The 13,200-nt window shown below is 37.3% G+C and overlaps 1 protein-coding gene across 8 annotated transcripts in view; it reads left to right on the forward strand.

Moving 5' to 3' along the window:
- FUBP1 (far upstream element binding protein 1) overlaps nucleotides 1-13,200 on the forward strand; it is a 38,326-nt gene that overhangs the window by 3,225 nt on the left and 21,901 nt on the right. For 7 of the 8 annotated variants that reach the window (XM_054286057.1, XM_054286050.1, XM_054286051.1 and 4 more), the window contains 15 exons: nucleotides 321-360; nucleotides 1,139-1,188; nucleotides 1,281-1,352; nucleotides 1,652-1,709; nucleotides 2,173-2,335; nucleotides 2,415-2,513; nucleotides 2,597-2,698; nucleotides 3,371-3,473; nucleotides 3,558-3,658; nucleotides 4,243-4,384; nucleotides 5,122-5,282; nucleotides 6,025-6,179; nucleotides 6,260-6,339; nucleotides 9,093-9,221; nucleotides 9,830-9,904. In XM_054286057.1, coding sequence (XP_054142032.1) covers nucleotides 321-360; nucleotides 1,139-1,188; nucleotides 1,281-1,352; nucleotides 1,652-1,709; nucleotides 2,173-2,335; nucleotides 2,415-2,513; nucleotides 2,597-2,698; nucleotides 3,371-3,473; nucleotides 3,558-3,658; nucleotides 4,243-4,384; nucleotides 5,122-5,282; nucleotides 6,025-6,179; nucleotides 6,260-6,339; nucleotides 9,093-9,221; nucleotides 9,830-9,904 — 1,530 coding nt within the window. The remainder of the gene's footprint in view (nucleotides 1-320; nucleotides 361-1,138; nucleotides 1,189-1,280; nucleotides 1,353-1,651; nucleotides 1,710-2,172; nucleotides 2,336-2,414; nucleotides 2,514-2,596; nucleotides 2,699-3,370; nucleotides 3,474-3,557; nucleotides 3,659-4,242; nucleotides 4,385-5,121; nucleotides 5,283-6,024; nucleotides 6,180-6,259; nucleotides 6,340-9,092; nucleotides 9,222-9,829; nucleotides 9,905-13,200) is intronic. The other variant, XM_054286056.1, reaches the window with a different exon arrangement.

The following is a 13,200-nucleotide window of genomic DNA, read 5'->3' on the forward strand; positions in this document are numbered from 1 at the left end:
AAAAAACCTAAACAAGTGTAACATTGTCAGAACAACAGTTTGAAAGTGTTCTGGTAGGTGACACTTGAAGAAGTGAGATCCAAAATGTGGCTGGGGGTTTGTCTTGCATCGTTGAAGCAGCATTGTTGAGTCTGCTTGGTAAAACTGACAGTGGGGACAGCAACAATAGAGTCTTTATAGCTTTTAAACCTTTTGATAGCACTTCCTAAAAGTAAACTTGGACAAAAGTTTGGTACAACTGAGTTTTGTTATCAAAGGAAAAGCTTAGTTGTAAGCTGTACCACTTGTTTGAATTTAATTTCAACAATGTTTGTTTCTAGCTTTTGGAAATCAGCTACCACCGATGCATCAGCAGCAAAGGTAAGGGTTTTACACTACATCTTAGAGAGGATTTTTATTGAAACAAAGCAGTTTCAAGCAATTTTTCTGAGAAAATTGTATCAACACAGGAAGCATTTATTCTGTCTTTGTGATCGGTTGAAGTTCAGCTTTAGCACATCCCACGTCAGACAGTTAAAGTGTACCTACATTGCTCTCCCTTTCTTTCTCCACGGCCTAGGCTGTGGATTTGGCTTAGTAATAGGAAAATATACTGGCTGCTTTTTCTACTTCAGCATAGGTAGCATAGCTAGAAGTTGGAAGCAGATCTGAAGAGAAAGGTGATGCCATCTTGTAAACAAAAAGCAAAGCTGAATGATCTAAAACCAAATAAAATAATTCAGACTACAACTTCATTGTTGTCTCCACTCATTTTTTACCTAAACAACTACATCCAGCTGTTATTCTTGTGCTTTGGACACTTCTGAGATACCAAAATTTGCAACATCCTTTGATGGTATACAGATGAAACTTAAAATGCTACAGAAAAGTAACCTTTTCTGTACTGCATGTTTGTTAATAGATAGTGAAGGAAACTTCTGACTGATTTGTTCCACACTTGAACTTTTTGTGTTGTTTCTGTGTGTTGCCAGCTTATGTAGAACTGTGCTTGCATAATGACTTTTAAAGTTACTGGGAGGCAAGTAAGCCAGGCTGATGGTGGGGCAGTAGCTTGCTTTAGTTTAATGGGAGGATAAATGTAAGTGTGATGCTGGTTTGTTCTCTGCATGGTCATGACTTTGTTTGCCATTGGCTGTAGGTCTGTGATGACAGAGGAGTACAAAGTTCCAGATGGGATGGTTGGATTCAGTAAGTAGCATGGCTGTGCTCTTGTGCCATGGTGGGGGATGTTGGCAGGTGCTCTTGGTACAAATCACCTTTCTGTGTTTTCTTTCCCCAAGTCATTGGCAGAGGTGGAGAGCAGATCTCACGCATACAGCAGGAGTCTGGCTGCAAAATACAGATTGCACCTGGTAACTCTTTGTTATGTGGGGGGTTTAATTGTCTGTCTGGGGGAATGGGGAGGTGCTTGGTAGGAGGTCATGAGAACATTGCTCATTGCTTCTCATTGCCTGAACCTTCATTTAAGATACAAGTGAATTTTTTTTGTGCTAATCATGACTATGAAGGGCTAAAGAAATGCAAAATGGGATACAATGATTATTCTACTTCATTGAGTATGAAAATCCAGTAGTTTATGTATTATGGTTAATTTCATAATCTCTTTCTGATTTAACACTGCTGATAAGTTGGCTTTATTTTATGTTTGCAGATAGTGGAGGCCTGCCTGAAAGATCATGTATGCTAACTGGGACACCAGAGTCTGTTCAGTAAGTGTTTTTAACTGATACCAGGACTGTAATCATGATTTTACTGTCATGGCAGCTGACCTGACACATGTGGTGAATATATACTTGCTTTTGTCCATTTTTGTAGTGGTTACAAGTACAAGTACAAATGACCTTACTTTGCATGCTGAATCAAGCAGCAGCTTTTGTTCTGAATTAAGCTTTGATGAGTGTAACTGTATTCAGAGACCTAGAGGAGGTAACTTCATTAAATACAATTGGTAAAGGACCATCTTTTAAATTCCAATATTGGGGTGGTTTTATTATTTTGCAGTTAGTTTAATTTACTTTTGCAGATTGATTGAGGTTGCTTCATATTTCTTAGTGGTAGTAACCATAATTCTTTTGCAGAAACTTCAGATTTTAAAAATTGCCAAGCAGAATAGATAGGGGCAAGAGATACTTGCAGGGATGCACATTTATAAATGTGTATTTTCTTTCACAGGTCAGCAAAAAGATTGCTTGATCAGATAGTTGAAAAGGGAAGACCTGCACCTGGATTTCATCATGGTGATGGACCTGGAAATGCAGTCCAAGAAATTATGATTCCAGCAAGTAAAGCAGGATTAGTTATTGGGAAAGGTGGAGAGACAATTAAACAATTACAGGTATATATGTATCATCTTTTAAATATGCTGGTTCTGAATGTGGGTTTGAGTGAGTATTGACCTCCGTTTTGTCAAATAGGAGCGGGCAGGTGTCAAAATGGTCATGATTCAGGATGGCCCACAGAACACTGGTGCAGACAAGCCCCTTAGGATAACTGGAGACCCTTATAAAGTTCAGGTAAGAGGTGCCTCACAATTAAATGCATTTTAAAATCTGTTTGGATGTTGCGGTACCTGAACAAACTTCTGTTCTTCTTTTAGCAAGCCAAGGAAATGGTGCTGGAGTTAATTCGCGACCAAGGTGGCTTTAGAGAGGTGCGCAACGAATATGGGTCAAGAATAGGAGGAAATGAAGGGATAGACGTAAGCATGGTTGAAAAACTTGTTCACTGTATTTTGAGATGTTCACTTTGAAATGTTAAATTGGGTAATACCACTGAAAGCTTTTAACCAGATTTCAAAAGTTGATTATGGCATGTAAGTATTACTTGATCATTGCTGGATTTACAACACTAAATTATGTGCAGCATTCACTTTACATTGCCAGCAGCTATGAATAATTTCAAGTAGCTGGAGTTTTTTATCAAATAAGCAAGTAAATTTTATGGTCAAGTATATCATGTTACAACATTATTAAAAATTGAGTTTGGCCTTTACAGATCTTATTTAAGGCCAGCTGTTAATGCAAGTCACAAGCTAGTAACTTCATCAGGGAGAGGCTTAAAGCTTCATCTGCTGGAATCTGCCTTTTAGATACTATATAAATTCTTTCTTTCTTTTTTATTCTGAGAGGCATAAAATCCTCTGCAATTGCCACCACTATGAGAACTTCTAAAGCATAGGATCACTTTCTTTTTAATGGTTTAGTCCAGTATGTGCTAGGCTTGTGACTTGATAATAAAAAATCCATCCTTAAAAAAGCCTGAAGTGGCATTGGTCTTGCCCTACTTAACAACTCTAACCCTTTCATTATGTGGATTTTTTTAGTAATATCTATGTCATCAACATCTTGTTTGGGTTTGGTTTTTTTTTTAGGTTCCAATACCACGATTTGCTGTAGGTATTGTAATTGGAAGAAATGGAGAGATGATTAAGAAGATCCAGAATGATGCTGGTGTTAGGATCCAGTTCAAGCCAGGTTTGTAACATGTTCATAAGTTTTTGTGACTTTACTGTGAATTTACTGAATTGCATATACTGGAATAGTTTGTTTTTATTCCAGATGATGGAACAACTCCAGATAGAATAGCCCAGATCACAGGGCCTCCCGACAGATGTCAGCATGCTGCAGAAATAATTACAGATCTCCTTCGCAGTGTTCAGGTTGGGTAACGTTGTTCAGTGTTTAAAATCTCCTGCCCACTTTTTGGAAAGACCCAAAGTTTTCAAAAAATTGTGTGTAACTAGAAAAAAATAATTTAGTTGTGCCATTTGAATCTACTTCAAAGTTTGGTCTGGAATATGAATGTTTACAGTTACAGTTCTGCAAGTGACCATACTGATTCAAAGTCCTGGCATTTCTTGATGTGTCTGGTTTTAGAGCTGGTCCTTGTTTTGTGTTAATAGCTAATATGCTCTTACTTTTGGTTGTAATCAGTGTTTAAAAGCTTGTTGTTAGATGAGCCCCCCTGCTGCATTTACAGAAGGCAGACAAAAATGACATCTTTGTATGTGTGAAATTTCTCCTTGCTTCTTTATCCTTTCCTCCTTCATCTTTCATATGCAGAATTGTACAGAATGTTATTTAGAATTTAATTTAGGCCTTCCATAAAGGTTCTGCTTCAACTACCAAAATTGTCTGAGTAGCGAATCAGTTCTTTCTTAACAGTGATGTAATATAACTTGTTTATATTATTTGTTTGCAGTAATTTTATAGAACATGCTCATTTGTTGCTGCTTCTCTTTAGGCTGGTAACCCTGGTGGGCCAGGACCTGGTGGTCGGGGAAGGGGTAGAGGCCAAGGCAACTGGAACATGGGGCCTCCTGGTGGATTACAGGAGTTCAATTTTATTGTCCCTACTGGCAAAACTGGATTAATCATTGGAAAAGGTAATATATCTTATACATGTACCTGGTATGTTACTTTAAAAACCACTCAGCTTCTGTGTTTGGACAAATGCCATGCTACAGAGATGTAAGATGAGTATGATGCTAATAATGCTGAGTTTATATGTTCAGTCCCCATATGGGCCTTTCCCTTAAAGAGTTGGACTCCATGTTTCTTGTGAGTCCCTTCCAACTCACAATATTTTGTGTTTCTATGATTTTGTAAAAATTTTTAATTGTCCAATTTCCCCTGTTTTGGAGACTTTGTATATATATTAATGGTACACATAACTTATCTGGATCCTGTAAGAGAAGGAGCCAGTTACCTTGTCAGCCTCTGTGGGGCTTTTTTGTCATTTAGGCTTCCTTGCCCTTTTTATAGGGAGGTTGGGTTATAAATTTATATTTACTGATAACCATGTGTGTCAGTTGATATTAATGTCCAAAATTAGATGTTTACATAAATTTAAAAATACATACAAGATTGTAGGAATTCTTTGCTGACATTTTTGAGTAACTTCTTTATAACCCTTTAAAAATTTATTTTACTTGTTTATTGCCATTAAAGCTCTGTGCAACTCTGAAGAGATTTTATTTGAATTTTTGGAATGTTCTTAAACAGCTCATAAGAATAGGTGCCTTTTCATGTCTTTTTGGCTTCCATGCAGTTGACTTTCTCTGATGTGAATCAGTATTTTTTGCTTTGATGCACATCATAAAAACTCTGTATTGCGTTGCAGGTGGTGAAACTATTAAAAGTATAAGCCAACAGTCTGGTGCTAGAATAGAACTTCAGAGAAATCCTCCACCTAATGCAGATCCAAACATGAAGATGTTTACTATCCGTGGGACACCCCAGCAAATAGATTATGCACGACAACTTATAGAGGAAAAGATTGGAGTGAGTGGATAACTGACTGCTTTTTTGTTTACTGTTAGAGCAGAAAGCAAGTCTCCTTTGTGGAGATTGCTCTTTCCTTTCACTTCCCAGATTAAATTAATCAGATAATAAATTGATAATAATGGTCATCTGGATTTAAAGGAATATAACAAAATATTGAAATGGAAGCCGTTTCTCTTCAGCATCTTACAGTGTGCTCTTGAAAATGCCAATTCTGTGTATATGAAAAAATTCTTAAGTTCAAAGATGTCAGTGATATGTTTTGTTTTTCAGTCCCAGTATGTTTGGGTAAAATTCCAACCAAAGTTACACTTTCAGTTTCACAGTGTTTTTGTTTGCCTGTGTGTGCATGTCATCAAATTTACTAGAAGCTTTTTGTGCCTGATCATATGAGCAGGTTTAGTTAGTCAGGTTTAGATGTATTGATTTATTTTAGAACTGATAGTCTTGTTAGAGTGTGGGGAGTTAAGTGCAACTTGTGGAAAAATCTGGGTTTTTTTGTAAAATCCTTTACTTCCTCAAGAAGGAGCTGAAATAAATGCAGGTTTTTAGTTGCTATTACTGCCACAGCTGCCTCTAACTACCTCTAAGCCTAATCAAACTTTAAATAGCCTGTTTTCTGCAGGAAAGTGTCTTTCAAACCTTTTAGATGTTCTTTGAGTGTTTAGACAAATGCTTTTAAAATGCTGGAAAATGGAGAATCTCAAGGTGTATTTTCATCTGTGTCCCACCCTTGTTACAGGGTCCAGTGAATCCATTGGGTCCCCCGGTTCCCCATGGTCCCCATGGTGTTGTTCCTGGCCCACATGGACCTCCTGGGCCCCCAGGTCCTGGTGCTCCCATGGGACCATACAACCCAGCTCCTTACAACCCAGGCCCTCCTGGTCCTGCCCCTCAGTGAGTATTGCCTCAGCTGACTTTGCTCTGTGTGGGGTGACCCTGGGGCTGCCTCTCACTCTGTGTGTGATCTTTTCCAGTGGTCCTCCAGCTCCATATGCTCCACAGGGATGGGGAAATGCTTATCCACACTGGCAGCCACCAAACCCACCGGACCCAGGTAAGAGATGCACAGCTGTACTGTAGTGTTGGAATATTTCAGGTACATCCATTCTGTCCTTACAAGTATATGCATTGTACAGTTACTTGTGTTACACTCCTAAAGCTGAAAAGCTCCTGTTTCTTCTGGCTTTTTTTCACTGATTGTCACTTTACTTATGTTTTGCACTTTCCATATGTGCCTTGTGAAATGTTGAAATTTAATTGTTACAGTTGGAGTATGTTTTTTTACAAATGTTACCGATACTGCATCACTATTTATGATACTTTCTGCGAGTCTTGGTTCACTGATTTTGTGCAATTCAGTTTTCTTAAAATCAATGCTTTTGCATAAAGTTCTGTAATAAGGCTGTCTTTAATAGTAAATGACTTTTGTATTTTATTTTAAACAGTCTTTACTGATTTGTCTTTTTGCAGTTAATGCCATGATATTTCTAGGTTTTGTTCTGTTGCAATTTTAGGAGTCTGATGCTCCAGTGTATTTTGTTTACTCCTTTTTGAGGGCTAAAACCTTGGTGAATTGCTGTTAATAGAGTAAAACTAGTTAGGGTTGTGTATTTTGAGCTTTTGCTTATCATAGTTTTGTATTTTCTTCTGAAACCTATCTTTGTAGAATTTGTTTCTTCTATTTCTGTTTATCTTTGTCGAGATTGGGAGTTCTTTCTTACTTAATTACAACTTCCAAAGTTGTAGCATCCTGCTTTTCTTAAAGTTTACATCCTTTGGTTGGACTAGAGGATATGGGGAAATGGAACATCAGCCACAGAAGGCATGGTAAGGCTAGATGCTTGAGTTTGTTGTACCTCATTGGTTTGAGGTGGAATTGTAATTCCTCACAATTTGTGCCAAAAGATCACAATTCTGTTTTTGTTGTCAATGACAGACATTTTATGGTAGCCACTGTTCCTGCCATGGATTCTGTTAGTGGAGAAGGGACTCCATGTCTGTATCACATTATCTTTGCCAAGAGCCCTTGCTGGTTTTAGTTCCCAAACTGGTGCACAAGGTAGCTCTGCATGTGCTCAGTTCAGTGTTTAAAATGCTGCTGATTTCATTTAGAAATAGAATGGCTCAAAGTGACTCAGTATCAGCATAGCAAAGTATTTCATGCAAAACCACTGCTAAAAGGTTACAGCCTGTTTCACACCACCTTTTTTACTCTTCACTTATCTACGTAAAGGCTGGGTAAGAAACAATGGCAAATACTCCCTTGATGTCATCTTGATGATTCTGTAACTGGTTTTTTTTATGAACACTTCTCTTAAAAATTGAATGAAGTTCTCATATGTGCAGTTGAAGTTGGTGTTTCTTTTGACTAGCATTTATTTGAATGATTTTTCTACAGTTTTCACTTAGTTACTCATTCCAGTGTAACAAATGGGTTATTTCAGTACTTTTTTCAGAGGTGCTTTCTCCAGAACTGTGCTTGCCCTTGTCATGTGAAAGTGGAGCTAGTTACTACAGTCAAATTTCTTTGGAAATTAAAGTAGCTAAGGAGGAGGGGGAGGAATTGAGCAATGGCTTATTTGATATTTGCAGGTAACCTTAGAATATAGGAAGTGTTAAGTTAAATCCACTATTGTTGATGGAAGTAGTGCAATTTAAACAGAAAGTAGTGTGTTAACATTTTTTTCTGTGTGCGTTTGAAGTGATTACATCTGACTTTTGTCACAGGATTTCGTTTAGCATAAATTTGTTGCTCTGGGTTCTTCTTGAATGCCTTTTTCAGGGGAATTCTTCATCTTCCATTACTCACTGCCTTACCTGTTTCACGTTTAGGGAGGATTGTATTTCCATTCCCATGTATAGTTACTCTAAAGTATCAGTTGTGTCCGTGTCCTTTTGTGAATTTTCTCCTCACTTGGATGAGTTTCTTTGCAGATACTTTTATTCTTTAAGACTGCAAATACTGTTTGCAATTATATGCTGGATGTGTAAAATGTATTATTTTCTCTAATAGTAGATTTTCAGGTATTGTCAATTGCCAGTCTTGTAATTAATCTGTGATCAGCAAGAACAAGCCATTCCTAAAGGCTAAATGTGAGAAACAGAGCAATAAAACCCTAGGAAGCAGCATCATTGGCCTACCTAGATGTAGATACAAATAATGAATCATGGAGATAGATGCAGAAGATGCAACTGTTTCTATTGTTTTTTATACTAAAAAGTTGTAAGTAAACAGTGATGTTTAATAGCCATGTATGTGGATTCAGGTTCTTAAAATGCTGTGTGTTTCTCTATTTTACTGTTACCTTAAAGTTTAAGTGACAAGCATTGCAAACACCTAGTAAGTCTTGTATTCTTCTGTTTCAGAAATATGTATTTGGCATGCCTCCTCCACCGGTGCCAGTGTCATTAGCGTGAGGTTCTAACAAAAGTAAAACCACTGAAATCCTTTGGTGCTAGAGTGATTCATTGCTGCCTCCATTTATTGACATGACTGTTTATTTAAACTTTAGAAATCTGTTTCTATTTACCACGTGTAAGATTAATAAGTGGCATTGTAGTAGTAAAGGTTCTAAAGTTATTTTATCTCTCCAGCTCTATGAAAGTACAGTTTGTATAGTGCATTGATCTTAAACCTGATCAAAAGTTTATGCTAGAAAGAAAAAATACTAGAAGGATGTACATGGATATTTTGTTTAGATGGATTTTTCCTTGGAGGATAATAAGAATGCCTAGGACAGGGTTAATTGAGGACAGCATTCTGTTCATAGTAGTGCTGTTATAAATGCTTGTGTTCTGTTTTCATAGGTAAGCCAGGAACAGATCCCAATTCAGCTGCGTGGGCAGCTTATTATGCTCACTATTACCAGCAGCAAGCACAGCCACCACCTGCAGCCCCTCCTGGTGGACCAGCTACAACTCAAACCAATGGACAAGGTAGATATTGAGTGAAAGGGACACATTTCTCATTGCTGGAGGTGTAAATACCACATTACTTTTTATTGTTGTCCTCCTGTGTCAGGTAAATTTATTTTAAGCAGCTGGTTTTCTTGAAAACTATTGCTTGTAGCCTTCAATATGGCTTTTCACAGTTTCAGCAGTAACAAGGGTAATGTATTTATGTTGGAATATACTCCAAAGAGAATTTTGCTGCAATGTGGGCTGACTTAATGACTACATAGAGCAGTCATAAGTAAAAATGTAATGAGCTAAGCTGTTGATTGTCATTTCCTTAAATGGTTGCATCACTTCCAGTGGGTTTAGGACAATTACAGTTGTGGTATGTAGTTGTATTATTTTAATTTTTGTGCCTGTCTGAGGCTTACCACTTGAATTTTGGTATTTTGAATTGACAGTGGTTTGCACTTCCTGAATCTTGAAAACATGTCTTTTTTTACTAGTAGTTTGTAATTGTAGTAGCTTGTATCACAAAGGTTTATAGCATCAGATTTGAGTCATGTCACGTATTTCAGTGGTTTATTATTTGGATTATGTATGAAACAAACCCCAGTAATTTTAGTTTAACATTTTTTAATGTAATTCAGGAGATCAGCCAAATCCAGCACCAGCAGGGCAGGTTGACTATACCAAGGCCTGGGAGGAGTACTACAAAAAAATGGGTAAGTGTGCTGGGGGTTTTCTGTTGTTTTTTCTGTTCCACATTCACAGTGGAGTGTTTTAGGAGACTTGTCTGTTTTGCTGGATGAGATGAGGGCTTCTACCCCAAAAAAAAAATTGAAATGCATAGTCATGTCTTCTGAACCAAATACTGCTGAGAAACAGACTTGAAATTTTGTGTTGTTTTTAGGCACTTCATGGTACTCAGACTAGTAATCAGCTTTACAAAAATGAGATGTCTCTGATCATTGGGAAACAGCAACTTTTAAATGTTTCATTCTGAATATTATCAAGTACATTTCCTCTGTTTTGAAGTTCACTTTTATCTACTTTATGAAGCTAATTTTTTTATGTTTGGTAATTGTTTTCCAATTCTCTTCAGATTACATATGATTTTTTTTCGTTGTGCTTTGCTTTCTGTGTTTCCAGTTACTATACTAAAGCATCATCATTAGCTATAATTTATCCTGTGCCTTTTTTAAAATAATATTTGCTTTGCAGCACTTTAGAGCTGTGTTTAAACTGCAGATTATATGTTGTTGGTAGCTTTTTTTATAAAAGTGAAATCAGTGTGCTGGTTAAGTTGATTATTTCATTGTTTTGTGTATAAGGAGAGAGATGTGGTTTTTATACACTGGCAGAAGGTGTCATTACCTTTTAAATCATGGTTGTGTTCTGTCTGTGGTGTCCTGCCCTGGATACTGCAGGACATGGAGGGCAGGACACACAGGAATGCCAGAGCTTCCCCAGTGTCTGACTACACATACAGCACATCTGGCTTGGGACGAATCTTTGTTTGCAGGGGAGAGTTTGGTGCCTGTTCTGCCATCTTCCAACTGCACTCAGTTTTCTCATGGAATATTAAAAGCATTCAGATTTAAGATCAATAACATGCATAATTCCTCTTACCAGCCTTCTGCTGTACTGATAAGACTTTGCCAAGACATAACTATCTTTATTTTTTATTTTGGCACAGTATAAATGATCAGTTCTACAGAAAATACATAATGAGTATTTAGTTCAACAACCGTGTATCAGACTAAGAAAATTACACCTCCCAATTTCTAAGATAATAGGCCTTCCCATTTTTCTTCTTTCTGGTTCATTCAGCTATTTCTTTTCAATTTATTGTCCCTCTTAGTTTGGCTCACATTCTGAAATGCAGACTTGTGGGTGGCTTTTCACTTTTTTGAATTTGTTGGTAGGCTCTCTGCTTCTTTCTAATTTGCTGTCTTGGAAAGCAGAGTCTGGATTGCACTGGTCTTGCACTTGCACAGATTAAAAAATACCAATAGAGTTAATGGGAGCAATTCCAAAGAGGAGTTGGAAAAAACACATTGGGAGATAAAAGATAGTTGGTCTTAAAATGTGAAAAATGCCAAGACAATCAAATAAGAGGAAAAACACAAGGGCAGTTCTCATCTTAATTCCTTTTTCCAGTTCTGATTGAGTTCTTTGCCTGAAGTAGAGCTCTTGATGGCTGGACCTACATAACTTACCTTAAAACCATGAGAACTTTTTGCTGCAGTCTTGTTGTGGTAGATACCATTTGTCTTCAAAGCCACTTAAAAAAGAGGAATTCAGCTGGAGTTGACATAATGCTAAATGGTGCAGTTTTCCCCACCTTGTGAACAGTAGAAGGTCAGTAGAAGACCTGAAGGACAGGAAGGCTGCCCACCAGCAAGTTCTGGTGGTCTCCAGGCTTTGCAGTACCATTTGTGCTTCCTGTAGTGCTGTTACCTTCTGTCCCCATGAACTTGTGCCAGAGGATGGCAATTACCAGTCACTTGCTCTTTGAAGACTCAGGTTTTTCACAACACATATGAATGATTTCACCAAACATTGTTAGGGAGAGCTGAACTGAAATTCAGACTTGCTGAGCCCTGTCAGTTCTGGTTTTGCTGCTGATAAAAACTGTTTTGATAATCCTTGTGGGAAGCTGAACAAGTTGCCAGTGATATTGCAGTTGGTGTTTTGGATTTTCTTGTACTTAGTTAAGTATGAGTGATCTGAAAATGCTGAAAAATGCCAGAATATGCCCATCCAAACAATAATAGGGTTTTCAAAGTGGCTTCCTACTGGTGTGATAGGACTTTGCTAGTCATGGGGAACACCTCACTGTATTTTTCACTGAACAGTGACTTGAATATTAACCTGAGTCAGAAATACAGTGGCAAAGCCCATCTCCCTTTTCAGACCCTTGTTTCAGGGGCTGCTGCTTGGAGTAGCAAATACTCCAAAAAGTCTCTCATGGGTAACAGTTCCCTTTAAACATGAAGTCATGACCATTAGTAAATGATCCATATACCACTATCAGAATTTTTAACTTTATCATTTAAAGTCATTTCCATATATTGTGGGCTTGACATACAGTTAAAGGATTCAATAATCAAATAGGAGTGTTTTTAAAAGATTCCTTAGCATTGTAGTGGAAAGAAGAAACAAAACAGTTTGCTTTTACTAGAATCACCCTTGATAATGTTGAACTATAAAATCTTCTATAGCTCTCCTTAAAGGGGTTGTGTTCTGTGTTTCTCATATTTCCTCTTGTGGTGACAGTAATTTATAAGTACAGATATTATCTCACAGTACTGGTGAAATTGGAAAGAGTGTACCCTATTAAAGGTAGTTTTTGTTAAAATAATTGATCAGAAGTGTAAATTGTAAGCTGTAGTACATTAAAAGTTGTAAAATTAAAACAGCTCTGAAGATTTTTAAGAAATGTAAGTTTTTTTGGAAATTCCATTACTGTATAAACCAAAATAAAAGATGGATAGACTTTCAGAGCTTACCTACAGTGTAAGTGGAAAAAACTGAGTTGTAAGGAGAGTTGGAAAATTAAAGGTTGTATTTTGATGGTTTTCAGGATCATGCTTTGCCAAATACTCACATTCTCTGCTCACACTTTGTTTTTGAGAGGATTAAAAGATTACACATGTGTAGGAGTAGTGTGAGTAGCTAGGATTCTTCATGTGAATTTTCTTTGTTTAAGTATTTAAAGAAAAACAACCAAACAAAGCCAACCTTCAGTCTGATACTCTAGAAAACACTTCATTAGAATTTCTGATACTCATGTTCCCTAGAAAGTTGCTCAGTGGACTTGTATTCAAATAAAAAGTCAGTTGGTTTCAGGTAGAACAGGAAACTTTAAGCCCTCATCATGTGGGAGCTTCCCCTTTCTGTTGATAACAGAATAGACAGTTTGGGTGCACGTGGAATTGTACAGGGTGCAGGCTTGCACTTTGCTTGGGTTTGTTTATTTCTTGTGGGGTAATGTGATGTGGTGATTTGTTTTTAT

The sequence above is a fragment of the Melozone crissalis genome, unplaced genomic scaffold, assembly GCF_028551555.1.
Source record: "Melozone crissalis strain CALT ecotype California unplaced genomic scaffold, PUWL_Pcris_2 ptg000045l_1, whole genome shotgun sequence".
NCBI classification, from domain to species: Eukaryota; Metazoa; Chordata; class Aves; order Passeriformes; family Passerellidae; genus Melozone; species Melozone crissalis.